This window comes from Grus americana, chromosome 4, assembly GCF_028858705.1.
Source record: "Grus americana isolate bGruAme1 chromosome 4, bGruAme1.mat, whole genome shotgun sequence".
Lineage (NCBI taxonomy): Eukaryota > Metazoa > Chordata > Aves > Gruiformes > Gruidae > Grus > Grus americana.
Window position 1 is genome coordinate 6,711,020 of NC_072855.1, and position 25,671 is coordinate 6,736,690.

The 25,671-nt window shown below is 44.5% G+C and overlaps 1 protein-coding gene across 2 annotated transcripts; it reads left to right on the forward strand.

Moving 5' to 3' along the window:
- The first annotated feature begins 39 nt into the window (after positions 1-39).
- On the forward strand, positions 40-25,120 carry IMMT (inner membrane mitochondrial protein). Of its 2 annotated transcripts, XM_054823010.1 has the most exons (15): positions 40-202; positions 7,316-7,392; positions 7,816-8,005; positions 9,864-9,984; positions 10,612-10,692; positions 11,761-11,862; positions 14,496-14,632; positions 15,637-15,740; positions 17,274-17,409; positions 17,986-18,115; positions 20,150-20,164; positions 21,742-21,965; positions 23,219-23,350; positions 23,730-23,859; positions 24,166-25,120. In XM_054823010.1, exons 1-15 carry the CDS (start codon positions 47-49, stop codon positions 24,771-24,773), a joined length of 2,343 nt encoding a protein of 780 aa, XP_054678985.1. In that variant the 5' UTR covers positions 40-46; the 3' UTR covers positions 24,774-25,120. The 2 variants fall into 2 exon arrangements, with proteins under 2 accessions (XP_054678985.1, XP_054678986.1); XM_054823011.1 differs by lacking the exon at positions 20,150-20,164 and having other exon boundaries at positions 45-202.
- Positions 25,121-25,671: the final 551 nt, after the last annotated feature.

A 25,671-nucleotide genomic window follows, 5' to 3' on the forward strand; every position in this document is an offset into this window, starting at 1 on the left:
AGCGGCCACGCCCCCGGCGGAGCGGAAGCCCGAGCGGGCGTCGCGCATGCGTGCTGCGCTTTACTCGCGGTGGGGGGGCGGAGGCAGGCGGCGCTGGGAGTTACCGCGCACAGCGCCTTCCCGCAGCCTGCCCCCGGCCGCCACCGGCTCCGAGGCCATGCTGCGGGCGTGTCACCGAGCGGGGGTCGCTGTGGCCGCGCAGGTGAGCAGGGCGGCGGGCGGCGCGCACCCCTGGGGGAGCCCCGCGAGACGTCCTCGCTGTCGCGTGCCCTCTGGCCGGTGAGGCCTGGCCGCCCGCCTGGCGGGGGCCGGACCGGACCGGGCTCGGCTCGCTGGCGGGGCCGAGTAGAGACAGCGCGGGGCAGGGGGGGTTACGAGGCGCGGCGCGTCCTCTAATCGCGGTTCGGTCTTCTCTGAATGACTCCGCACGCGCCGCCCGCGATTGGCCGCTCGGGTTTGAGGGGCGGCCGCGAGCGCCAACGGGGCGCCTGGGCGGGAGGGGGCTGGGCCTTAGTAAGTCGGGTGTACTACGAGGACCGGCGTGCAGCGCGCCGGCCCTGCGCGGGGTGGAGGGGCGCGCGGCCCGCAAGGCACGCCGGTCCTCGTAGTCTGCGGCGGGTCTCCCGCCGTGTGGTGGCCCCTGGGGAGCGCGGGCGGGCGGGATCGGGGCTGCCGGGCGCGCCGCGCTGCATGCTGGGGGCTGTAGTCCCCTCGGCGGTAACGGCCGGCGCCGGGCCTGCCGCCGCCTCTCCCGCCGGTCGCGGCCTCGGGGCAGCGGCGGGGAGCGGCGGCCGCAGCCCAGAGGGGCGGCAGGGCTCGGCGGCGGCACACGGCCGGCCGGCTCCTCGGTGGCGGGGAGGCCGCGCCCCGCTCACCGGCGGGGAAGGACGTGACCTTGCCTTCCCCGCCGCGGCCTCCCCTGCGCCGCCCCGACCTGCGGCCCCGGTACCTCCCAGCCCTTCCCTGGTCTGGTCACGGTGGGTCCGATCGCCTGGCCGTGTCGCTAATAACGGGGCCCGGTGGTCAGGGTGACAAGTACCGTCAGCTTTCAGGTGTGAGGGCACCTGAGGTGAGTCCTCTGTTGAGGCCCCAACTTGTATTTCAGGTGTCTGCTTAACAGTAATAAAAAATAACCTGCTTAGATCGCTTTCATTTTCTACTCTACATGTCCTGTTCATTGCTCTGTATTCACAGAGTTCAGCAAAGGAAAGTCACAGACTGGTTTGGGTTGGAAGGGACCTCAAAGCCCATCCAGTTCCACCCCCCTGCCATGGGCAGGGACACCCTCCACTAGCCCAGGTTGCCCAAAGCCCCATCCAACCTGGCCTTGAACACTTCCAGGGAGCCAGGGGCATCCGCAGCTTCTCTGGGCAACCTGTGCCAGTGCCTCACCACCCTCACAGGGGAGAATTTCTTCCTAATAATCTCATCTCCATCTCTCCTCCTTCAGCTTAAGGCCATTCCCCTTGTCCTATCACTCCATGCCCTTGTAAACAGTCCCTCTCCTCCCTGTAGCCCCTTTAGGGACTGGAAGGCTGAAAAGCTGTGCATTCAGCCCCCACTGGCTCTGCAGTTGACAGGTACACGTTTTAAAGCTAGCAACCTTGTCCTCCACTGCAGCTGGCATTTCCTCTGCTGCTTTATAAGGCCAGAGGGTTCTCCACGCCCGGTCATCTGATACCCGCTAAAATAAGGCTCTAGGTTTGCAGGGCTGTGGAAAGTTTTAGCTGGGAGTCGAGAAGACAAACCCCAGGCTTCACAGATGTTTATCACTTAGGGCTTTTTGCCTGTATTCAGGCTTTAAAAAAGTATGGCTGGAATGACTGTACAGCACTGGAAAAGCTAGTGTTGTGCCTTGCAGCTCGGAAGTGTGCCTTTGGTCTACAAAAGGAAGAACCGTGCAAGCACAGAGGTGCCACAGCACTCTGTGAGGTTTGTTGTCTGTATCCTTGCTGTTTGTTTCCTTACTTCAGAAAAAAAACCCCTTTTTTTTCCTTTACCCCTACTCATATTTCCTGATGAGACTGAATACAATGGAGATTTAGTTTGGACAGCAGAAGCGGGCAGGCAATGAAATATTATTTTATACATTTTGCTTCTTTTTATTCATGTTGAGGGGAAACTTTGTGGCATACTGTAGTATATACACATGAAGCCTGTTGCTGGTCCCATGGACTTTCTGCAACTGTTTCTGCAATCTGTTTGGGTGGCAAAAGAGCCAGAAACTGGGAGTAAGAAACAAATGTTGTAACTATAGTGCTTGTTTTGCAAGAGGTGCAGAATTGTGGACTCTGATCAAGAAGTGCTAACCTAATCTGAGATGTTACTAGGTAATTTTTCCACAAGTAATGGAAGTAAGTCCTTCTGGCTGTTAAGAGGCTGACAGGCCTGGAAGAGGCACCAACGCGGTAACGCCATGATGCTCCATCTGGCTGTGCTGCCTGTTGCCTTGCTCATAAGGGAAGGCATCCTTGCTGCCCGTGTCCTTCTGCCTGGGGGAGCACCTTCAACAGACACGTTCCTGCCGGAGCAGTGGCATTGCTTTATTCTCTGCTCCAGCACGGTGACCCCCAGGCAGCCACGACTACACCATTTTTATATCTTATTATCTGACTTCCATTTTGGTGTCTTTACTACCCCTCGTCCCTCTTTTTTTTTTTGTCATGAGACTCAGTGCATCTCGTGTCATGTTTGGGAGTTTCTCTAGCCCTGTTCAGTTAGCTAAAGCTCAGGGCAGAGCCTTGGCGTCTGCCTGCAGGCCTGAAACAGAGTGACAGCACCTTGCTCGTACCTTGCTGTTTAGTTGGTGAAACTGCTTGTTTTGCTTTGATAGCCCAAAGAGAGATGTGTGTCTTGTTTTTTTTTTTTAAATATTAGGAGTAGCAAGTTGTAACAACATTTTTTAAGAATGGAAATGAACCCTTTTTACATATATGTTTTATGGAAGCTGACGGTGAGGCAAGTCTGCTTCTGTTTTGTGATGTTAAGATACTCCTTTGCAGGTTGTTTAAGGAGAGCTGGACCAGGACTGTGGGGTTACAGGTCCCTGAGGATGCTCGGCTGCTTGAGCAGGCTGAGAGAGCAAGGAAGCGGAGCGTGGCTGGGTGGGGGAACAGCAAAGCAACTGCTGCTCCCCAAAGCAAGAGCAGCACAAAGGTCTAAGTGTGGTGGGTTGACCCTGGCTGGGGGCCGGGTGCCCATCAGAGCCGCTCTATCACTCCCCTCATTCACTAAACGGGAGAAAAAGTATAACGAAAAGCTTATGGGTCAAGATAAGGACAGGGAGAAATCACTCACTAATTATCGTCACGAGCAAAACAGACTGAACTTAGAGAGAAAATTCATCTAATTTATTACTAAGCAAAACAGAGTAGAGGAATGAGAAATAAAATCAAATCTTAAAACACCTCCCCCCACCCCTCCCATCTTCCCGGGCTCAACTTCACTCCCGGCTTCAACCTCCGCCCCCCTCAGTGCCACAGGGGGACGGGGAATGGGGGTTACGGTCAGTTCATCTCACGGTGTTTCTGCCACTTCTTCATCCTCAGGGGGAGGACTCCTCTCATCGTTCCCCTGCTCCAGCATGGAGTCCCTGTCATGGGAGACAGTCCATCATGAACTGCTCCAACGTGAGTCTCTCCCACGGGCTACTGTCCTTCACGAACTGCTCCAGCATGGTCTCTTCCACAGGGTGCAGACCCTCAGGAGCAAACTGCTCCAGCGTGGGGTCCCCCACAGGGTCACAAGTCCTGCCAACAAACCTGCCCTGGTGTGGGCTCCCCTCTCCACAGGTCCACCGGTCCAGCCAGGAACTTGCTCCAGTGTGGGCTTCCCACGGGCCACAGCCTCCTTCAGGTGCCTCCACCTGCTCCGGCGTGGGGTCCTCCATGGGCTGCAGGTGGAATCTCTACACCCCCTCATCCTTCCTCCATGGGCTGCAGGTGGAATCTCTACACCCCCTCATCCTTCCTCCATGGGCTGCAGGGGGACAGCCTGCCTCACCATGGCCTTCACCACGGGCTGCAGGGGGATCTCTGCTCTGGTGTCTGGAGCACCTCCTCCCCCTCCTTCTGCACTGACCTTGGTGTCTGCAGAGTTTCTTACATCTTCCCACTCCTCTCTCTGGCTGCAAAAGCTCTCTCTAAGTGTTTTCTTCTTCTTAAATATGTTATCACAGAGGCGCTGATTGGCTTGGCCTTGGCCAGCTGTGGGTCTGTCTTTGAGCTGGCTGGCATTGGCTCTGTCAGACACAGGGGGAGCTTCTAGCAGCTTCTCACAGAAGCCACCCCTGTAGCCCCCCTGCTACTGAAACCTTGCCACACAAACCCAACACACTAAGTACGGAAAATCCCAGTAGAGAGTTCGTGGTGGAGACAGGGAGAAATTTTATCCTTCTCTCTTGCTGTGAGCTCTGTGTGTGGAGGATCAGCTTGTTAACAAGTAAATTGAAGTTGTGGCTTTGAGAGAAGTGGGTCTTCATCACAGCAATTTCATAAATGTTTTCAGGTACACGTGCAGTGCTGCAGAGAGACTCTTCCCTTATTTGGAGTATTTCTGTAGTTTTCTTTGAGAAGAAGCAGAGAGCTTTTTGTAAAATGGTACGATATTTGGCAGAAGTCTTGAATTATGGGGATTCAATTTGAGTCCTGTGGTCAGATATCCTTGTTACATCTAACCTCTATCATAACAAACTTCCTCTGAAGTTTCTGGTTTGCTCTGTTTAATTACACAAATCCCATGTTGTGGAAGACTGTATGTGTCTTGCAAGCTTCTTTCTGTGCAAATTTTGGGTCAAGATGTTTGAGCCTGGTGAGCAGGAGATGTTTAGCTGGGACTGAATGAATGCGGAGGATGGCGTGTCCTGCGTCTGGTTATTTAAGTTATACATGAAGTATATGCCTGCAAGGCAGATTTTATTTTTTGAATGATGTTCTGCCATGCTGTGCTGTGCGTGTCCTGAGTAAATGTCAGATTCACTGGGGCTGTTAACATTAACCTGAGTGAAGGGACAGCGTACCCTGCAAAATGATTCTCGTGGCGATATAACAGTACGCAATGAATATAAAATAATAAAGATTTAAGAAGTTAGGTGAAACAAAGCGCGCATAAGAACTGGAGGGGGAGGAAGAAATGGCAACAGCTGCCCATGCCACAGTGATCTGTGCTGTCTGCGTGATGCCTTATCAAAAGCGTTTTCTCTGTCTTCTCTTCTGCGGGATGGCAAGTGGTTTATTTCTGTCTTTTACAGGGCATAGTAATGCACATGTGATGTATTTCTTCCAAATTCTTTGAGGCATTATTACAAATAAATAACAGGAGTCTAAAAAAATTACAAACTCCTGGCAATTATGCAAAGAGGAGATTAGAAACTACCTGTAAGTTTCTAAATTATGGTGATAGAGCAAATGTAGGCAATATTATTATAATGGCCAAAAGAGAGCAATGCTTCTTTAAAAAAAAAAAGATTTAATGATTTTTGGAGGTAGTAGTGTATTTGTACGTGAGGGAAGAAAATTAGACTTGGGCTTCCGTTCATAAAACATAGATACCTAAAGATTTTTGGTTGCTGTTCTCCTGGCCAGCTGCAGGATTTTCTGTTTGTTGCAGCATCTTGAAAGAAAGAGTTGGTGGGGATTTGCTTGGTTGTCACTCCCATTGCTACGTGTACGCTAGTGTGAGTCCAACATCATAGATGGAGCACCTGCATTTTGGTTCTGCTTATCTTGATGAACGATGAATAAAAATAAGGATTTGGCTACTCGTAGAACAGCCCCGCTTGGAAGGGACCTTGAAAGATCATCTGATCCAAAGAGCATCTGGACTGAAAACAATAATTCCCCCCCGCCCCGAAAAAAACCCTTCTTGTGTACAAAGCATAAATGCTGAACAACAAGCAGCAAGTTTTCTCCTCTGCTCTGGTAGCTCCCTACGTGCTATTTTGCTCATTCTATACTTCATGGTGTAATAGCAACCTACTGAGAGTCAGGAGCACATCCAGCAGTCGATTACAAAATGATTTAAGAGGCTTTTGTTAGTGAAGTCCCATTCAGTGAATGGGTGAAGCCTCGGTGTATGCTGCTGGGGCAATCAAGTCTAATAATCAAAAGCATTACAGAATATCTTTATTATTTTGTCTCCCGTTCATCCATTGTAAACCAGAAAATCAACCATGGAGCTTAGCTAGAGCTTGTGAAGATCTCAGGGGTAAGAAGAGCACATTTCCTCTTGCTGTACACATGCTCCTGTGACTAATAAAAAAATTTTGGCTGCTGTTCTGGAAAGAATAAGAATTCAGTGTTCCTGCCTTTCCTCTCTACACTGTCGGACAAGGATGGGACCTAAACAAGAAGATTTGTACTTGTTACTTATTTCCTTTTGCATATGGCAGTAAAGAACCTTATCTTCTGGGGTTATGTTACAGTGAAGCATCTCCCAATTTTCTTTTTTCTTTCTTTAAAGAAAAGATTTCTAGTTGCCCAAAATATCTCAAACGTGGGAAAAGTTCCTTTTGTGTCTTACGCTCCGATTTCCCGTGAGTCCTGTATTCCTCTCTTAGCAATTCATGTGTCAGGGGAAAAAGCCTCCTGAGGGGAACAGTGTTTTTCCTTCTGCAGGCTGGAGTAGTTTAACCAGTCTTTCTGGTAAATCTTAATTTTCAGCTAAAATATAAAGTAGATAAAAATCGTGGGTGATGTGGTTTTTGTTAAGTACAATATAATGAAATATCACTGCTCATATAGTAATTTAATTTGTATTATAATCTGATGTCTATCTGCAAAGTGAATGCGTTGCTAATTCTTTTAAAGAGGAAGGTTTTGAAACTCAAGGAGAACTTCTTGTACGTCTTCAGAAATAAAAAATATTTTTAAATATTAAATATAGCTTTTAATAGTTTTCAGTACTTAAACACCTGTTGTCTTCTGCACTGCTCACAGCTGAGCTGTTCCAGCACACAAGATTGTTGAAGAGAATCTGCACTAACCCAGTTGTGCTCCACAAACTGGAGATCAGGAACATAAATAAGCAAAATAAATGCAGTAATAAGCTGGGGTGATACTTTTTTGTTGGTTTTGTTTTCTTTCTCATCTTTCAAAATGCCAAATTACTTCTTAAAAAGTCCTTAACCTACAAGCTGCACGTGAGAAAGCTTTGTTTAGAGAAGAGAGTCCAACATCACTGCTCTAGTGCCACTGCCGCTTTCGTTCGGAGGGCGTGCAAGATGTGGCGATGGAGCAAACTGGCCCCGTGCTGCTGCTGAGGTGAAGGGATGTTTCAGTGTGCTCACAGCTTAACTCACCTCCTCTGCCTCTTGCAGAATAGCCGGTGTGGGAGAGCGTCGCTCCGTCCATTACGACTGTACCGTGGATATGCCACCCCCTCGGGAGAGTCTGGGTATGTAGAAGGTTTTGGAGGGGTGGAATGGGTTCCTTGGTGCATTGACCAAGAGGGAATCTGCTCCTTAGTTTCACCTGAGAGCAAATTGGTGGTGATGGGATTTTTTTGTTGTTGAGTAACTCTTATTCTCATGGTTTTGTGTGTTCCTTGTTTGATTCAGATTGAAATGAAGCTAATCAAGGTGATCAATATTTAGAAGGAAGGTTGTGGGTTGCTGCCTTATCTTTGGGTTAGTCATGAACCAGTACAGTACGAGGGATTCGCTGGTGCTCAAAGTGATTTAAAGCGGGTGCTGAGTTTGTTGGCAAGCTTCTGGAACAGAGTGGTTGTCCCCAGCTGTAAGCTAAAGACTCACAAACTGTTCAGTGTTTGTCATACAATACAATTTACATAACTTTCACTTTTCTTCCCCCCGCTCAGTGTTTCTGTAGGCAAAATCATTGGTGCAAGTGTCCTCTTTGTGGGTGGAGGAGTAGGTGGAACCGTCCTGTATGCCAGCTATGATACACAGTTCCGGGAGAGCGTAGAGAAGGCTGTTCCCTACTCTGATAAACTGTTTGAGTTGGCACTTGGTCCTGCGCATCATACTGTACCGATGCCAAAGAAACCGGTAAGTGTTTCCCGTTCACCGCCACCCTCTCCTTTTTCTGTTTTGTGTTTTTGTTTTTTTTTTTAAAGAGAGCATCTGCTCTCAGTTTTCAAATTCTGATTAATTTTGCTGTGTGCTAGGAATTTAAGAATTCTTAAATTATGAAAGTTTAAGAGTTATGAACTGAGGTACTGCTTTGTGCTCATAACAGTGCTGCTTGTACACTTCCCATTATCAGCTTGTGATTGTGGTCTGTGGGTTGTAAAACTGTTACTTTTATTTATAGTAAAATAATCTAGTAGGATCCTAACTGAATAGCTGCTCTGCTTATACTCAGAAATACATTTGGGACAGAGAGGGGTAGGCGACGTGTTGGAATTTAACTATTTTACTAGAGGCTTAGTGTAGTTAGCGATGTAGCAGGATTAGAAAAAAATTATTCTAAGCTGAACTTATTTTAAAGAGAACATTTTTGAATGAATAAAGACTTGAACGGTACAGAGCCACGCATAAGCATCATACTTTGAAATCTTAGTGGTGTGACCCTGCGGGAAGGAAAACCTGATACTACTGCCTTCAGCACAGCTCTGGAAATCGAATCTGGAAGTTTCTCTGTTCCTCTGTCTGAAAGCAAACGCTTCCTGATTATCCAAGAATGCTGAAAAGCTGCTCTAGCTGTGGATGTCCTGAGTTTTCAGAAACCATCTGACCTTCATGAAAACCAAAATACTTTAACTGGAGTTAAAGAAAGCTGTTCTTAATGAATGGGAGAATATCAGCTAACTAAAACTGTATCTCTTCTGGTTTTAGCTACACTTCACTTGTGATCATCCAACCTCTTAACGCCTCCCAGGCACTAGTAAATTTTGCAAAACAGACTGGTCAGGCGACAGAGTTATCACCTGCCCAGTCATGGCTCTAACTCAGATGCTTTTATTATTATCTTGTCGCTTTGCGTGATGGGTATTAACGGATTAATATCATAAAACCTTGCAGTACTCTGCGCTTGAGTAAGTGGTCATCTGCCCCAAATGCAGCATTGGAATCCTTTCAAAGGGCAAGAGGTTAAGTCATGCAAATCTGATTCTTCCATGCCTGTCAACCCCACACCAAGCCTGTAGCATCTTCTGGTCAGTGATATCCAGACAAAATCATCACGTGTTTTCTTTTTTTTTAAACATTTCTTTAATTAGGTAGTCATGTATCTTTAAAACAATTATACTTTTTTTCCATTCAGCTTCCAAAGGAATTGCCTAGAAGCTGGGGAGGATGGGAGGGGTGACTCCCATAAGTGCTGGTGGCCAAAAAAATTACAATTGAGGGAGCAAGCTGTTGGGACGCTTACCTGAAAAAAGCTGGGTAAACAAGACTGATGGCCTAATTTGTTTTGACAATAAGAGCTCAGGAGGTTTGAAATGAAGTGTCAATTGAATTAATTTAAGATACACCTGTATGGACTAAATAATGTCCAAGGGGAAAGAATTGAAATCTGCTTTCTGAAGTTGTGTCAGACCTTCATGTGTGTGTGATTTGTATAGTTTCTGCATTATCTGTGGTGTTCAACGCACTCAGAAGTCTTTGGAATATTTGAGGCATGAAATTATTTGCTTTTTATGTATATCTTGATAAATATTTGTAGTGACAGCTGCCACTACTATGCCTTCATTTTTGGAGAGGTGAAAATTGTAAAGATTCCTTCTAAATTAAAAATCAAGGCCAGAAATTATATGGCCTTGCTGCTGTTTCCATATCTAGCTTGAAGTCTGGATTTATGATGCAGGTGTCTGGACACGGAAATGTTCTTTTCCATTATAATGGAATTAGTGAGACACAAGCTGTTTGGAAACTGATGATATTTCTTCTTTCTGATTTTTTCAAGATACAGCAAGGTCCACTGAAGATCTCATCTGTAGCAGAAGTAATGAAAGAATCTAAACAGCCTGCTCCCAAATCCCAGATGAGCAAAACAGAAGCTGTTCCTCCTTCAGAGGAAAAAGAAGGTAAATTTATAGAATGTCATGTAGAGAGAAGCAAAAGACCTCATGATCTCCTCTATCATATGTGCTAGGGTAGATTAAAATAGTCCTTTGGAATGGCTGAAGATAAGTATGTTATAATTTCTTCAAATTAATGTTATTTTCTTTTTAGTCAGGAAAATTTGCCTAAAATGGCTTGACTTTTTTTTTTTTTGCTATTTTTTGGGAAACCTGTTTACTTTATAGAATATTTGGAATCTAAGATAAACAATGACCATCCTGCACAGATTAGATAGGAGACTCAGCAGGAAGAGCACTTTGGGTGCTGGACTGTGAGGCTTTTTACCTCTTGTTCTTGCAAGCACAGAAAGGTTAATTTTGGATAATTACTGAGCTACTGTAAAGCCAGATCAAATCAAACTGGTTTAGAGAGGAGCAGTTGTGATATCTTTATCCATTTATCTCTCATAGCCACGTGAATATGTAATACCTAGTTGCTGTTTGTCCAGGAAATTCTCTTTTTCTGGAAATAATAATATCAGTGTTCAAATAATATGTTTCTACAGTGGAAAAAATTAAGTGTTACATCTCTGTTTTTACATTATAGCTCATACATACTAACTGGGTTTGTTCTATAACTGTATTTAACAGCAGGCAAGGCTGCAGCACAGATCATCTCTGCAACAGGTGTAGCCATGTCAGTGCCAGCTCCGGGGATACAGACTGAAGAAGGTGAAAAAGATCGTATGAACATGATGAAGAAAAACGAAATCCTGTAGCTTCGAGTGCATAAATTCTTACTTCTTTGTCAGTCTTTCAAGGTGTGATTGTGCCTTGTGCAGAAGAAAACTTCCATCATCTGTTAACAGATTTTTAACAAACTAAGAAGCTGAGATTGATCCTGGGACAGGTGTAGGCATGAAAGCAAGAGGAAAGCCTGCCTTTATGTGAACTGGAACTTGAACAGTCCAGTTTGCCTCTGCTCTTTGTGCTTTTCTGACTGCTGTTCAGACAAGCGTGTCTGCCCAGGGCCAAGTGAAGAAACTGCATTTATTGTTCAACTCGACGAGAAACATTAGCTTCTATATGATAGTCTCTTTCAGATGAGATTACATTAATTTCTTTATGTATGAACACATTTCATAAAAAGTATGCCAGCAGTAAGTAAATACATTCTTCAGAGTTAGCACCAGCATTATTAGAAGGTAACCTGATGGTTTTTGTTGCAGCCTGAGGCTGAGAGGTCTGGGCTTTCTCCTCAGTTCAGATACAGACTTGCTGTTGGTCTTGAGGGAATTACTTAGGTCAGTGCTCACTCTGAAAGGCATTTTAAGTAGCCTTAGGCTAGGGCATAGAGTATAATCATGATTCATCATAGTTCCCTCCCTAATCTTTCTTTACTTTGGCAGAGGAGAACTGAAAAAAAAAAAAAAAAAAAGAAAAAGAACAGATACTCACTTAAAATTTAAACTTGGCTCTGTAAGTGTTTTCCAGTTCTTGCTTTGCTTTTCACTTCTGAATCTTGTATACTTTTGTAACTAGACAGCATAAAATCTACAGATGCATGTGAGGTATCCATGATACTGTTTTTAATTTTAAGAAGATTTGAGACTGGCCTTTGTAGTTATGGGAATAAAAAAGCTCAAGGTCGTTTCAGCATGGCTTTGTGCAGAAGTCAGATTTATAATGTGATACTGACTATAAAAATAAATTTTGAAGAGAGAGTTACTTCCTTACAAGTAATTCATGTACTGATTTGGACTCTCTGCTAAAACAGTTTAACTCTTTACTTCTGAATAGGTAAAGAACATGAAGGTTCCCATGCTGTAAAAGAACGGTCACCAGAAGAAGTTGCGGCCCGGCTTGCCCAGCAAGACAAAGAAGAGCAAGAGAAGATATCAGGTAAGTCCACACTGACAGTTTTCCTATACATGTTCTACGTGACAGAAGAATTGTTGGACTGTTTTGGTTTTAGAGTTCTGAGTTGCTTACGCACCTCTTTGTTGTTGTCCCTGTGTTGTGTTGGCAGGATGAGTGGTGTTGAAGCTTCTTCCACCCACTAAGAAGGAACTGATAGTCAAACAATGATGGAAAATTTGGGGTTGGAATGGACCTCCACGGTCTCTAGTTCACCCCCTGCTTGGAGAGTTGGGGCGAGTTGCTCAGGGCCTTCTCCCCTGAAGGTTTGAAGCTCTCCAAGGATGGAGACTGTTCCACCTCTGAGCAGCTTTGCTAGTGCTTCTTATGATGGAGAACTTGATACATCCAATTAATTTCTTTTATTGGCACTGGGATCTGTTGCCTCTTGCTCTTTCTCTGGGTGCCTCTGAGAAGTCAGTTCAGTCTCTCCTGTAATGCTCCTTTAGATTTGGAAGGCATTACTTCAGATACCCCTTTGGCTTCTCTTCTCCAGGCTAGAACAAGCCCAGATCCCTCAGCCTCTCATCAGTGTCACGTGCTGCCATCCCCTAACCATCCTAGTGCCTCCAGTGTTCGCTCCCCAGTTTCTTTGTGTCTTTCACATATTGGAGGCTGTCAAAACGTTACACCGTGTATCAGATGCAGTCTCATTAAGTGCCAGTTAGAGGGAAATCATTCCTTCGCTTGATCTGAGGGATGTGCTCTTGTTGGATGCAGCCCTGTTCGCAGTCAGGACTCATTGCTGCCGGTGCGTGCTGCTGACCTGTGTTCAGGTTGCCATCTTCTGGGATCCCCAGGTCCTTGTCCACAGAGCAGCTGTCTCGACATATTCGGTAGTGGTTCAGGGACGGTACGTCAAGGCGCTGTGAAGAGTCACCTGTAGGTTCTGGGTTGGGAACTGTGACAATTCCTTGCTTGGGTTCTAACTCAGACAGAGCCATTAATCCAGCTGTATTACTGAGAGGTGGTCTGGCTTTTCCTGTGTCCCAAAACTCCTGTCCTCCTTGTGTGTCTTGCTCAAAACAATGAGCTTTGATTCCCTCCTTATCTCCCACTTGGTTTATTAGATTTTATATACTTCTGGGCTGTGGTTTGGTCTTAGTTTGGCTGCAGCATGATTGTTTAAATCAGGAGTTTTGTTTAAATCAGGTCCTTTCCTGGTTTGTCTCAGGGGAAGCCAGAAAAATAGAGATTTTTTTTTTTTTTTGGTAGATGGTATTTTGCTGTCTTGTATGTCTGGGCAATCTGTAGCCCTCGATACTTACTTACCTTCTGAAAGCAAACCCAGCTCAAGCTGTGGATTGCTTGCAGTGTTAGAAAGCTTCCATATTGTCCTCCAGCCCGTGCTGATGAGGACAAGAGGGAGACCAGCCTCTTGGAGAAATGGATGGATGTTGAAGGGTGACTTCTGACTTGGGGCAGTGCAAAGATGGCTGACTGCAGTGGCTCTGCAGACCTTCTGTGGTGAGGGAAGGAGTCTTTGGCGGTGAGTAGGCTAGAGGCATTGACTACAAGGACGCTGAACAGAAAATGTATTTAAACTAAGTGGAGGTTTACTGCTAACATGGTGTAGCCAGTGAAAATAGGCTTGAAAGGCAGTTTAACAATACTGAGGCCACATATTGGACTTGCTTCAGGCTGCTGTGGGAGCTATGGCCTTTTTATTTTATTATTCCCTTTGTGCTTGGAAAGGGCCGATGGTGGAAGAGGCACTAGGGCGGTGTGCTGCGTCCGATCTGACCTGTCTGACCGCTGTGCCCATGAAACGGGGTCTTGGCAGATGCATTGACCACACTCAGTCTTTCCTCTGAGTGCTTTGGTCCTCAGCCAAAGTCCGAGCCTTGGGCTGTTGGCACACGCAAGGGCTGGGAAGGGTGTACAAGTCTGGACTTAACGGGCTCGGAGTAGATGCGCTGGTTGTGGTCTGCTGCCGCTTGCTTCTGTTCAGAACTTTGTGTGGTGTAAAAGAGCAACACGGACAGAAACAAGAGCCTTGGCATTAGTTGTCTGCTTCGTACAAGGACTTTTTTGCAAGCAAAGAAGTTGAAATGTCACACTGAAAAAATCCAGAGGAGTATTTTCTGGAATGGTGGATTTACTTACTCCACTTCTTAGAAATAAGTATCTGACTCCAAAAACAGATGTTGCTCACTCTGATTAATCATTCTGGTTTGGTTCCTGCTTGAATAATTAATAGCTCATTGGTGCTTCTGTACTAATAGGAGTAGATAGTTGAGTCCACCGCCACCTTGGCTAGGAAGGAGAACTCTATTTGGAATGTATCTTCTTTGTGGGAGACAGGAAAATTTACTTGTTTTCTCTTAATAGCCATTGTAACAAATGAAGATGGAAAAAATCTACTGGGTTAAATGTTCCCCCTGCAGAAACATGGTAAAAGTCTCTGACTGCATGGCTTTGTTGCTACCTTAGTACTCCTCCTCTAAACGAGGAGCGTGTTCTGGCGACCTTTCTTCTTCTGAAGGCTGCAAACATTGTTCCTGAATTGACTAACTCTTTTCACTCATAGAAAATAACATGAGGAGGATCTAACAGGTCATTTTACTAGTTCTAAGGCTCTTCTTACAGTGTAATTCAGTTAATTCATTTTTTTCCAGCCCTTGCAGCAACTCTAGAAGGAGCCCTGAGTGCCACAGCTCGTATAACCCTTCAGGCAATTACTGCCCAGGAAGCTGCTGTGCAAGCAGTGAATGCCCATTCACAAATACTCAAGGAGGCCATGGACAATTCTGAGGTAAACTGCACAAATGGGGACTTTTTTTTTTTTAATTGTGTTCAGCAAAACTTTTCATTTCACCATTAAAGTTGGAAGCTTTTTTTGCAATGTCTTTACTTTTATCAGTTTTAACTAATTTTTCCACTGGTGAAGTGTTGTCTAATTGAATAATACAGTGGGTTTGCTTTTGAATTTTGGGTGTTTTCCCCCCAGTTCCTTTATTTCCCTTTTGCAAGAAGAAAAGTTCAAGTTAATACATTGATAGTCTTCTTTCCATTGTATTTTAATTCATTGTATTTTAATTCCCAGGCCTATTTTTTACCTAGATATAGTTAGGGTATCATACTGTCCACCCTGTAATTCCATTGAACCATTCCCTTTGCCAAAATCTTCTTTTCTTGTCTGGAAATGAGTGGGGGATGATGCACGAGTGATTCTTGTGGTTCTGGTGTGCTAAGGCTGGGCTTTGTGTGGAACTGCTGCTTCCTATTCAGTTCTGAAGCAAAGAATATAATTTAGTGGTTAATCAAATGAACAGGGGCATACAGGCAACTAAACAAGCACTCAAGATTTAATCTCGTGGTTAGAAAAACAAGTATCTTAAGAGTTTGCTTTTAAGCTTAAGTATTAAGCTTACTTTAAATTAAGCTACTTTAAAGTATTATGGTACTTAAAGTATTAAGCTTAAAAGCAATTTTAAAGTAGTACAGTACTTTAATACATGTAGAGATTTCCCCAAAAAATGTTGGGGCACCATACAGCGATCCTCACGCAAGCTCTTCTGCGTGGATAGATGGCTGTTGCTCAGGTGGAACAAAACATTAAGAATCAAAACGAAACGTCGGAAGGGAAAATGTGTTCATAAAGCTTACAGCTGTGCTGTTGGTAAACCACAGAAATGTTGCTCAGTTTGAGTGAAATGAGTGTAGCAACTTCTGGGTCTTTCCAGGCTTTCATTTATTTTTGATAACGGTTTTACTTCACGATTGCCATGACCCTAATTAGGCATGCATGCTTCTTAGGCTGCTGGGGAGAAAAAATCATCTCAGTGGCGCACTCTGGAGGAAGCGCTGAAGGATCGGAGGAGAGCAGTGGATGAAGCCGCTGACGCCCTTCTGAAAGCCAAGTAAGTCGCTTGTTTTTAGGCTTGTGGAGTGGAAAGTTCATGTTGCCCATGCCAGGGCTGGCAGACACTGGGTGAGTTTCTAGAAAGCGTGCAGTCACTTGTGTTCATATCAAACTGACGTGTCGGTGCCACATTGAAAAAAGGTTTCATACGCTAATGAAGATTTTAATTTGCGGTGTGTACATCTTAGCTGCCTGTGCACATGGTGTACCAAAGAGTCTGAAACAGTCCTATTCTTCTTTTTAAGAACTTGTTTATCTCCTTAGTACTTACATACAATGTTGGTAAGTTCAAGTAAGAATAAAACAAATCCATGATACTTACAGTATTATTTTGTGATAACTTTGTCAATATAAAACCTATTGCAAGGACTCCATGACTGCACTCTCTGTGTACTGAGTCAGTAACATCACGAGCTTCTTTCAGTTGTAATGAAAAATTAAACCTTATAGCATCGTTTGGCAGTTCCATCTGTCAGCAGAGTTCCTTTGAGGTTAGTTTTACTAAGCGCGTGTCTAAGAAAAACTTGAATTCTGAAATGGAGCACTGCTCGTAACTCAAGGTTCTATATGAACCGCGTCAATGTGCATTGAGTCCAATGTGCAGACTCATTGCGTAGGGATTATACCAGCAAAAATAAGATGACACATATCTCCAAGCTGCCCTTGTAATGAGGACAGAAATAAATCTGGAAACCCTGTGCTGCTTCTGAGGCTGAGAGGGCAACATCATCCTTGAACTTGCACGGTTGCTATTGAAGTTATGAATTTTTTATCTTTGAAGTTGCTGTGCTGACTCAAAATAGGGGATGTAACTGAGGTTTCAAAGAGTAAAACAAAGCTAACGCAGACCCCAGATGCGCTAGCTTCCATTCTGTATTGCTCTATTGGATGTCTTTGCTTTTATTCATTTACTTATTTATTTTAAAGCTTGTTCCTTATTCCAATGAGGTCATTAGAAACCTCCATTGGTTTGAATGGATTTGGAAAAGGAACACTTTTTCCTTGATTTCCAGTTATGCTAGAGGAAAGCAGTTCTTTCTTAATTACAAAAAATAAATAAATCTATCTTTACAGAGCTCTATAAATTTTCTCATCCTCATTTACCTCCACCAGTCACCATGTCCAAAACTCTTCTGCAAGAGTAAGCTATCTATATTAAAAATGTTTCCTTGATACTCTGTTATGTGATGGAAATGTCTGCTGTCTAATACTAACTTAGCTTTACTAATACTAACTCCTTTCAGTGAACTTTCTTTCATCTTCTCCCTTCAGCTAAGTCTTGAATACTAATTGCACTATAAATAATTCTCATTTTACATAGAATAGACTCACTGACGTCTTTTGGTTTCAGGCCGTAGAAAAGAAATAATCTTTAGTCATGGCACCTCAGCCATAGAGCTGGTAGATGGGAAGCACCAGTAGTTATCCAGTAGTTCTTCCTGTAAATACAGACAGCATAAAGTAAATTTTTCTGGGGAGTTATGTCATAAGAACTGTATGCATTATAATTAGCAGCTTTTTCTCTTTTCAGAGAAGAGTTAGAGAAGATGAAAGGCGTAATCGAGAATGCCAAGAAGTCTCAGATCGCAGGAGCCAAACCTCACATTATCGCTGCAGAAGAAAATCTTCATCATATGATAGTTGACTTGGATAATGTTGTGAAAAAGGTAATGCTTCCGCATTTACCGTGAGGTTAGGAATGAGTAGGAGCAAATTGTGCTAATGACTTGGTGGATAAATCACTGTGCAGCTCAGAAGACTGGGGAAGAAATGTAAAGGTGAGATTTATCTCCTTTGCAGCACAGCTGATCACCCATCACATGCGTTTGGAGTGGAGAATTGAGCCTAACTGAGGGAACATCAGAACTTACTGAGGGGGGCAGCCGTCACAGGACTGGCTCGCTAGGCCTTTGTGGTGGCTGAGAGCAGAGAAGAAGAGATCTTTAAAGATATAAACTGAATTAAGATACTCTTTTGGTCCTGTCTAGGCTACAGACTGGCTATCTCGTTACAGTGCGTGTGTGAGAAGAAATGGATTTGTGGTTGTTCTAGCAAGTAATTACTGTATATGAGAGGTTTGGTATCACAAGGTGGGGTTTTTCTCCTCCAAGCGAGTTTGTATTGGTTGGGCTGAAGGGTAACAGTATCTGCCACTCACTCAGGACCTGGTCTTAAATTATATATGCCTCCGTTTTCAATACTTGCCTCAAAAAATAAACTAACCTCGGTTTTGTTTGTCGCAGGTTCAGGCAGCGCAGTCTGAAGCCAAGATAGTAGCTCAGTATCATGAGCTTGTGGCTACAGCTAGAGAGGAGTTTCAGCGAGAGCTTGACAGCATCACCCCCGACGTACAGCCTGGCTGGAAGGGGCTAAGTAAGTCTGATCGCAGGGTGACGTCGTGCTCGTTACATGCCAGTCACTTCGGGCTGTAGCGCTTCTGTAATTATTGCTACTGAATTGAATGTCCAGCACCCTGATTTCCATATTGTTTGGTTGCTTTGAAGTGAAAATTGGTTCACAATAAGTGAGCTAAAACAGGTTTTATGAAGAGGCTTAATTCTGGCAACTACCTGTGCTGTACTGGAAGTTTCATGAATGTAGCTCTTGTATGACAAATATCGTACAGTTGTTTAAACATCTCTTCCCTTCCCTGGTACGCCAGGAAGAGAGCGCCAGGTCATTCCAGGTTTGGATCAAATCTATGCTGCTCACTGATCAAGTATTTGTCTGATTGACTCTCTGTGATTATAAGTATTCTAATACACCATTACTCCAGAGTGATAGAGAGGTGAAATGACAGATACAATGAAAGAGAGAATTCAGTGGTCTTTTCATACCTTACCTACCCCAGTGTATCTTATTTCTAAAATTGACACAGTACCTTACCTTGAACAATAGCCAGTGCTGCACAAACGCAGTGAATAGGCATTTCACAGGTTTTTTTTAATGCTGTTACTACTACAGTTCTTTGCCTGAGGTCTGAAATCTCATGAGCTCGTATTTATTTGAGGTGCTTGGGTTTTTCAACTTGAGCTCTTTTCTTGCTTTCCTTCTAAGAGAAAAGAGTGTGAAATGTGACTCAGAAGCACAGTTATACTGTTCCTCCCTTACCAGAGGAGGTTCATACACCTCAGTGTTGCAGAAAGCAAGCGGGAAGGGAGTCGGACTCGTGATGAAGTTATGACGGCTTACCCATCAGCTCACCTGCGGTAACCCACGCTCCCTCCCGCAGGGACCGTTTCCTACCTTAACTGCTTCCCTTTTAAAGATAAACAGAGTCGCAGAAGGTGGGGTGTGCGTGTACACCGTTACTGTGGATAAGCTGTGGGCAAGAACTCATGTGGTATGTCCGTGGAGCAATTACCATCTGTAGTAGTTCAAAAACATTAATTCCCTAAAAAACATTTCCCAGATACTTCCAATCAGGGTTTTAACTTAAAATGTACTAAGTGATTTCAGGCTTTTCTGGCCTCAGTGTTCAGAGGGAGCTCCCATGACTTTATTTCTGAGTTACAATAGATTTTTTTCTAAATGTGATAACTGCTTAAAAAAATGTGGTTGTTAATATTGTCTAATGGTTTTCTTGAAGTATATTATGAAGTATTGCAAGGTAGTCTTTCTTAATGCTACTTTAGAAATGTGGACCTTCCTCTACAAAATAATTTTCCTAGCTAAATGAATACATCAGACCTCTGGAACAGTCAGTTTTTGTTTAAAAAAAAAAAAAAAAAAACACAAAACAACAACCAACCAACCACTTAGTACATGTGGGGAAAACATTTTAAATTAACAAATTGTTTGCGGAGTTTGCTTTTGGGGTATTAGTTTTGAAGAAAAAAAAATTATTTAGGGACCATGGAGATGGAGCTGCCTTTCCTTGTGCAGGGTAAAGGGGGAACATATTGGGGTTTGTGATCGCTGCCCTTTTGAGGGAGGAAGGGGAATCTCCTGGTAGCTTCCATGCACTCCATGTGATACTGGCATGACCTACTTAAGTACATACGGGACTGACCTGTTAGTGTCCATGACTCTCGCTGCTGCTTGGCCGTTTGTTTCTTAACCAACTGCTTCTGATTTATAAGAACCTAGAAAAGTCAGACTCAAATTTCCAGTGTCCTGTTGCACTTTTCTATTTCAAACTTGCATTCCTTGCTTTGGCTAAACTTAAACATGGATCTGTGGGCTTCCAAGGGTGAGTTTAGTGGTCCGGATGTTTTGGGCCACACCTTGCCAGTAATATAGAGACTTATACTCAACATACTGTTCTTCCTTAATTCCTACAGACTTAGGCTGATGTTGAAGTGACTGTAGATAAGAAGCTCTTAGTTTTCTATTTTACTTTTGCATGACTGACTTGCTGTAGTGAATGTGCATTAACTTCTCCAACTTCTCCTCTTTCTGTTGCAGAGATAACTGACTTAGGTGAGTTACTTTAACTTGTTCTGGTCTTGTGCATGTCATCTCTTCTCTGTCCTTTTTTTAATGTTTGTGTGGTACATCGCTTTAACATACAGGCAGTATCAACAAAGGGGTGAAATGCTGCATTCCTAAAACATTTCAGGCTGAGGTATGCTTTGGGATTCTTGCCGCTCATTTTGCACATCTAGCTTAAACTACAAACTCTTTGTCTAGCAATATTTCCCAGTTGAGTGTGATCGCTGGCTTAAACCTTAAGCCAGGTTTAAATTTTCTTTGTGAATTTAAGCCAGTGGATGCGTGCTGCTGAGATTCCAGTGAGAAACAGAAACTTCTGAGCGGTTCTAGTCAAGCTTTGCGACGGCAGTTGGCCTCAGGTCGGCCCACTTTGCCTCACAGCAGGCCTGGCTTGAGAGAGGCGCTGGTGGATCCAGCGCCTACCGATGCCACTGAGAGGCCAAGCTACTTTGTTCGCTTGAAAAGCCACAGAGCGCCAGATAGCCAAAACCAGATTAATTTAATTTGAAATTGGCTTGATTCTCCAAATCTGATCTTCATGACTGATTTTAGAAGAGTTGATTAACTCTCTGCTTATGAGGCTGATTTATATTTTCCTTTTCGATCAAAGAAATCTAATTTAAACCCGGAGTGCAGTAAAACCCTGTTCAGTTTGTAGTCAAGTCCAACAGCTGAGCTCAGTGCTGCTGGTCAGCTTCCCTGCTGGAAGTTACACCGAGCCCTCCCGCAGCAGTCCTTTCTCCAGCGCTCAGCAGCAGAACGGCTGAAGGACTTGAATTTCACTTGTGTTAGACCCTGCAGGAACACCTTCCCAAGTAGTCCCTGGTTTTCCAAACAGGTGATTTACCTGGCAGCCAGCACAAAAAGAGCTGCAGTATTTTACAGAGCCTATGCCATTCTCAGGTCATCAAATCTACAAATGCTGCAGACCTACCTTGTGTCCTCCTCCTCCTCTCCCAGCAGAAAAATAGCAAACTTGGTAGCAGATGCAATGTGGTTGTGACCCCTACTGCTCTCTGAGTAGCCAGACCTGAAAGTGGGGTAAGAAATCTGATTGGGAACAGTTGGCCTGGAGCACCTTTGAAGAGAGAATGTTAATTCTGGTTGTCTCTTTCAACAACTTCGATGTTTTTGGGATCAATTTCCATAAGCTTGTAGCCAGCTGGAGGTATCAGTCAGCACTGGGGTTTTGCAAATCCTCCTGCTCCGTGTGCTCTCACAGGGGAAAATAGGTGGTGGTGGTAAGACCAAGAAATGAATTGTTGACAGTCTCCTCTATTTGAGGGTGACATGGATATGGGAATGTAAAGAATAGCTGTGAATAATTTCAAAGAAACTAAGAGAACTTTTCTCCTAGATAGAAAGTACTTGCTTGTAGGTGTGGCTCGGAAAGTGATATTGGGTGGGAATTAGCACAGGTCAAGGGCTTGAAGTACTCGGAAACTTTTCCTAAAAAATGGTTGCTGGTAACCTCATGGAGCCTCCAAGTGCTTGAGCGGGAGGTGGGCAAGCACTGCGGTGGCAGGTTCCCCACAGACCTTCCTAACACCCTGTGTTTTCTTTAGCTGGCCAGTTATCGACAGATGACCTAAATTCTCTCATTGCGCATGCCCATCGTCGCATCGACCAGTTAAACAAGGAGCTGGCGGAGCAGCGAGTGAGGGAACAGCAGCACATTGAATCGGCCCTGGAGAAGCAGAAACTTGAAGATAAAAAAGCATTTGAGGCGGCTGTGGCCAAAGCGCTGGAGCATCACAAAAGTGAGATTGAAATAGAACAGGAGAAGAAGGTAAAGTGGCGTAACACAGCTGGTTGGATCTCTGGCTCAAAAAGGACGCAGAAGAGCTAGAGGAGGCACACGGAAGAGCAGTGGGGATGTTCTGAGTGCTGGGAGACTTCAGATAGGGCAACCCCCTGGATAAGCCTGGAAAGGAGATGTTGTGCAGAAGTTTCCTTGCTCAGTTAGAATGCTAAAATCATACAGCGATACAGGGAATGACATTTTCATGTTTCCTGTCTGCTGTTGGAGATAGGATTACTGGGTCAAAAGAAACGGTTGGTCTGACCCAGTGTGGCCATCTTAATTAAGGTCATGGTGTCCCTCTAGCCTGCCTCTAGGAGGTATCTCTGTGTTCTTGCACTCTTTGCCAGTGGTTTGGGATTTGGTTTCTTTCAAAAGGACTAAGAAAACTCAGAATTTTAATGCTGCTTTGGACATGAAGCAAGTGCAGCTTACATATCTAGGAATTTGGGTGCTGGAAGTTTTATCTTTTAAGATATCACATTGCAGGCAGACCCTTGTGCCAGGTACTCCTGCTGTTTTCATGTGTGTGCCTCTGAAAACGAGACCGAATGCTGGCCATTAGTTGAAAAATTTGCACTGACACGAGGGAAACAAAGGCTTTCACCTATAGCCTGTTAGTTCAAAGCACTGCAGTAACAGGAATTAATATAGAGCTCTTTTCAAGAATTGCTTGAACTGTCATCTTTGCATTTAATGGAAGGCTGGAAATGACATGATCCTTTAAAAAAAAAAAAAAAAAAGAAAACCAAAAAACTCTTCAACTGCTCCTAAATAAACCTGCCCCCTTGTGCTAACCTGCACTCTCCAGAGTGGCTGTTTTGTACAGGATCAGGTAAAATAGGTATTACCTTTTTGTTAAGCTAACTCTGACAGAATTACAGCATGTTGGGAAAAGGTGAAGTCTGTTCTGTTTGGAAGCTGGTTGATAAACACCACGGTGTTGAGTTTGTCATGTTGCTGTATCTTTTATATAGTATTTTGATAACTGCACTGAGTGCCCAGTGAGTGTAACCACCAGTTACTGGTGTTGTGGACTGTGAAGCTGTTCTTTCAAGGCTTTAGGAACAGGCTCAGCTATAAAAATGAACCTTGACAGTCTTTAAAATGAAACGGGCTCTATCAATGCCGCTTATTTTATAAAATGCACCCTAGGTAATCACTGATGGATGATATAATCATAGTGTGTGACAAGCAGATGAAAAATAGTGGTGTAATAACAACCGCTCGTGTGTGTACAGGTTGAAGAAGTCCGAGAGGTGATGGAGAGCGAAATGAGGACCCAGCTCCGGCGGCAGGCTGCTGCCCACACAGACCACCTGAGAGATGTTCTTAAGATCCAGGAGCAGGAACTAAAGGTGGAATTTGAGCAGGTAAGGGAGAGAGTCCCCAAGGTACTCGGGGATATATGGACCCTTGCAAAGCATGTGCTTCACAGGACAAGACTCCTGAACCTTCTTCTAGAAGACTGAAGTGTGGGCTGGGGAGGGAAGCCTGCTCATCTTGGAGAGATACAAAGTATCTTTTTATTCAAACTTATCTTAAAAGCTTTTGCTATAGATGAGGAATTTATGACAGAAGTGCAGTAACTGTTAAATTCACCCTAATAAGGCTTCTTACTGGTCTATTATATTTATGATACACATTGTCCCTAGCAAGAACAACACATTTCTATAAATTTATTTTAAAAATAAGGTAAATACAATTAAACAGCTGTTTCTAGTCTGATATATGTATCTTGCTCTGTTTCAGAACTTATCAGAGAAACTCAGTGAACAAGAAATGCAATTCAGACGCCTTACTCAGGAGCAGCTCGACAACTTCACGTTGGATATAAACACTGCCTACGCCAGACTGAAAGGAATTGAGCAAGCAGTTGAGAGTGAGCACTAAAATTGCATTTCTTTAAGGACTAAAGGCCCGTTAACCCAAACCTGGGTGCTTTAGCTCATGGGCTGGGGTTTGTCACACTGCTGAGCACCCAGCAAATCCCCGCAGCATGAGTCTGATGCTGCCGTCTTGTTCTGACCCCGAATTGCGGAACAGACTTGCTTTGAGATCAAATGCCCAGGGGGCAGCTGCTCTTGAAAGCAGAGTGTTTAGAGGGATGGCTTCTGCTGCTGGTGTTCAAAATTCTTCCCACACACGTACCCCCAACTGAGAGTCTCCTTCTTGGCTTATTTTGCAGGTCACGCGGTGGCAGAAGAGGAAGCCAGAAAGGCCCATCAGTTGTGGCTTTCTGTTGAAGCACTCAAATACTGCATGAGAACAGCCTCTGGCGATAGTCCCACAGAACCTCTGGAGAGCGCGGTGAAGGCCATCAAAGCCAGTTGTTCTGACAACGCGTTTACGGAAGCCTTAACAGCAGCTCTCCCTCAGGAGTCTCTGACGCGGGGAGTATACAGTGAAGAGGCCCTCCGAGCGCGTTTCTACACAGTCCAAAAACTGGCAAAAAGAGTGGCTATGATCGACGAAACGAGAAACAGCCTGTATCAATACTTCCTGTCTTACCTGCAGTCGCTGCTTGTGTTTCACCCTCAACAGCTGAAGCCACCTGCTGAGCTCAGCCCCGACGACCTTGATACATTTAAATTACTGTCTTACGCTTCGTACTGCATTGAACATGGAGATCTGGAGCTGGCAGCGAAATTTGTCAACCAGTTGAGAGGAGAGTCTAGGAGAGTGGCACACGACTGGCTGACCGAAGCCCGGATGACCCTAGAAACAAAACAAATTGTGGATATCCTGACAGCGTACGCCAGTGCTGTAGGGTTAGGAACAACTCAGGTGCAGTGAGCTAGGGGTGTAGTTTTGGAGGCTGTTCAGCAGCTGGTTATGCAGGAATTAAATCCCTCAGTGTCCTAACGGGTGCAAACCAAGCTGTTGGCAGGGGCTGGAAGCGTTAAATCAAAGCACGGGTACTGTCTTGTGTCCTTGCACTGTATTTAACTTTACCACCTGTTGTATTTGTATTGGTTTTGAGTTATGATGACAACCAACTTCAGGAAGCTTCTCTACAATTTGTGTAACAATTCTGTTTCCCCATCTTACCAAGCGGGCTTGTGATCCAACTGAAATAATGTTTGTAACCTACCGTTAATGATTTGCCACTCTGTCAGCTGAATAAAACCAGACTTCAACCACTTTTTCGTGCTGTTCAGTCTCCTCTCTAAAAATGAAATACAGCTGGGCAGTAGAAGAACAGCCTTTCTCCATGACCTGAAGAAGACAAACCCTCTTTCTCTTTTACTCCTTTCAAGGAAGAAGTCATTGATGTGCTCAACGTGTGTTCATTAATTTGTATAGTTGTTAAAAAAAAAAAAAAAATCCATGCATGAGTAGAGGTTTAAGCAGACATAACTTACTCTGGTGGACTTCTACCCCTGCATGTTTCTTCTTCTCAGACCTGCTCCTCTGTAGAGGACTGGGTATTTCTATCCAGAAGCCAGACTTTGGTTCAGCCAAAGAGAAGGGAGACCAAAGGAGCTGAGCCCAAGTTCCTTCCTCCTCTTACCCTTCCCTTAAGTCTTACCCTCAGTGAAGACAGATTGATCAAACTCACTTAGTACCCACTTGCTGAAATGAGTAACTGGCTTTGTCTCCTTGCTGATCCAGTTTTAAGTTGTTGGTACACTAAAGCACGGAGCATAGCACTGCTCCTGAGAGCCCTTTATCTTTGCTCTACACCTTAACC